Consider the following 2,139-nt stretch of genomic DNA (forward strand, 5'->3'; position numbering starts at 1 on the left):
CTTCCCCACGTCTCTTCCAGCTCCCGTACGGCCTTCTGACCTGCAAACCCTTCACCCCATTCCTTCCAGACGTCCCCCACCGTAAAGACCCTTGCCAGGGCTGTGACGATAGGCATGCTTGAGATTCAAGGTAGGTACTGTTGACGGGGCCGGGGCCGGGGCTGGGGCCAGCGCCTCTGCTGACCCGGCTCCGAAGTAGCCGGTAAAGGTGATAGGGACCTTGCCTTGGAGGAGGGCATCGAGGCCGCCCTGAATCCCGTCCAGCCGGGCCTCAAGCCGGATGGCGAGCCGCTGACTATTCTGTAACAGGGCCTCCCGCGTGCTCTCTATGACGCCGCTTAGTTCCGGCAGCGCGCGTCGTACGAGCAGGCTTACCGGCTCCATAGCCCTACCGCGGTGGACCGCACGGCGACGGCGAACTCGTCCCACTCGGGCCCGCCAAAGGGGCGTAGGCGAAGAACGGTAGCGACGGGTAGCGGAGCTGTAGGACGGCCAGGTCCTGCAGAAGTACTATACGCAGGCGCCGCATAAGCAAGGAAGCCGTCAGCGGCTGGGTCGTCGTCGTCGAGACCGCCTTCTGCCCAGCATTGCCGGCGCGCCCGCGCCTCAAAGCGGGTTCCCACTCCTCGATCCACGGCCACAGCTGCTTTTGTAAGACGTACGGGGGTTCGTGAGCCGCACGCGCGAGGAAGTAGTCCCCCGGGGAGGCCGAGAAGCCGGCGACGATACGCATGAACTGCCGCGGTAGGTGCGTAAGATATGCCTGGCAGAGCACGCTCTGGTTCCAGCGGCCGGCCTGCGAGATCTGGGCGAGCGACGTGCCATGGGTCTCCGCGTCCTGGGCGCCCACCCTGCGCGGGAGGTGCGTCTTCTTCGACGCGATAAGGCCGGCAGCGCCGAAGATACGCCAGGTCTCTTGTAGCTGCGTCGGGTACGAGCTCCTGCTCGCGGTCCCGCCCGACGAGGACCTTGATCCGATACCAGTCCTGACGGCGCCGGAAGGACGGGGCGGTTCGCCGGCGACGTGCCAGCGCCAAAGAAGAGCTGTGCTAGGCCCTTGCGTACAGAATAAGGGGTCCTTGTGCCGGAGCGCGCCCATAAACTCCTTCCTCGCCGTCTTATTTAGCTTGCCGTCCCGTAAAAGGCTTACCAGGCAACCACAGGGGGTCGGGCCCTCCGAAGGCGGATAGTCGAGTAGGGATAGGTCTGCAAGCTCCATCTTGCGCCGGTTCTCCCCCCGTAAGAGGTAGTAGTGGCCGAAGAGGAGGTCGACTCGCGTACGGAGGTTTTGCGGCGTATACGCGGCGCCAGTGAGAAGGAGATCCTGGATCCGAAGCCATTCATCGGGAGGTAGCCGGCCTGGATCCCGTCGCTTCCGCGGTCTTTAAAGGAGGCGCGGTCGTGCTTCCCCGCTGCCGGCCCCGTTGCTCAAGGAATCCTCGTACGGCGGCGCCCGGGATTCTCCGTATTCGCGTTGCCGTGAGCCACCTGGAGCCTCCATGGCTCGATAACGGCCGCGATATAGGCGTCGATAGTGCCCCTCGTAAGCAAAGACCCTTCGGTAAGGTCTACTGCAGCCGTCGCGAGGCCTGTGGGTGGCACGTAGCCCTCGCGGTCGTCAGCGAGCAGCTCGGCGGCCTCGGCCAGGGGGACCTCCAAAGCTTCGGCCAGGCTTTCGGCCTCTGCCATGGCCGCGGCCTCGAGCTGCTCCTGTTCGCGCTGTTGCCGTACCTGTACGGCCTCGCCGTTGCCGTTGCCCCTAATCTTACCCCGCGCGCGCGGCTTCTTCTTCTGCGGCGGCACAACGCGTCGTAACAGGATATCCTCTTTGAGCCACGCCGCCAGCTTGTCCGGCGTTACGAGCTCGCCGTCGGGCCAGCTATAGAGCGAGCCGTCTGCTGCAGCCCGAGGCGTATGGCACCAGGCCTATACGCATTTGTCTGTTAGCCGCCCAGGGGCCGTACGTGACAGGGATCGAAGTGGAGGACCGGCCGGGGACGCGCCTTCCACTCCCGCTGCTTCGCCGCGTAACTCCGCGTCGTGTTCGCCGGCTGTTCGTCCTTCTTCGCCTGGATGCCGCGCCCTCCGGGCGGCACGGGCGCGCTCGTCAGCTGCCGTGTACGAGTCGTCCGCGGCCAT

At 65.4% G+C, this 2,139-nt stretch overlaps 1 protein-coding gene across 1 annotated transcript; it reads right to left on the minus strand.

Moving 5' to 3' along the window:
• Positions 1–388: 388 nt before the first annotated feature.
• On the minus strand, positions 389–2,139 carry HRG_11832 (centromere DNA-binding protein complex CBF3 subunit; the record flags this gene model as incomplete). The annotated part of the gene is made up of 4 exons (XM_044870302.1): positions 389–1,359; positions 1,446–1,845; positions 1,922–1,926; positions 2,004–2,139. The coding sequence occupies 4 exons, from the start codon at positions 2,137–2,139 to the stop codon at positions 389–391; spliced, it is 1,512 nt and encodes a 503-aa protein (XP_044714598.1).

The sequence above is a fragment of the Hirsutella rhossiliensis genome (assembly GCF_020360975.1).
Source record: "Hirsutella rhossiliensis strain HR02 chromosome Unknown scaffold00023, whole genome shotgun sequence".
NCBI lineage: Eukaryota > Fungi > Ascomycota > Sordariomycetes > Hypocreales > Ophiocordycipitaceae > Hirsutella > Hirsutella rhossiliensis.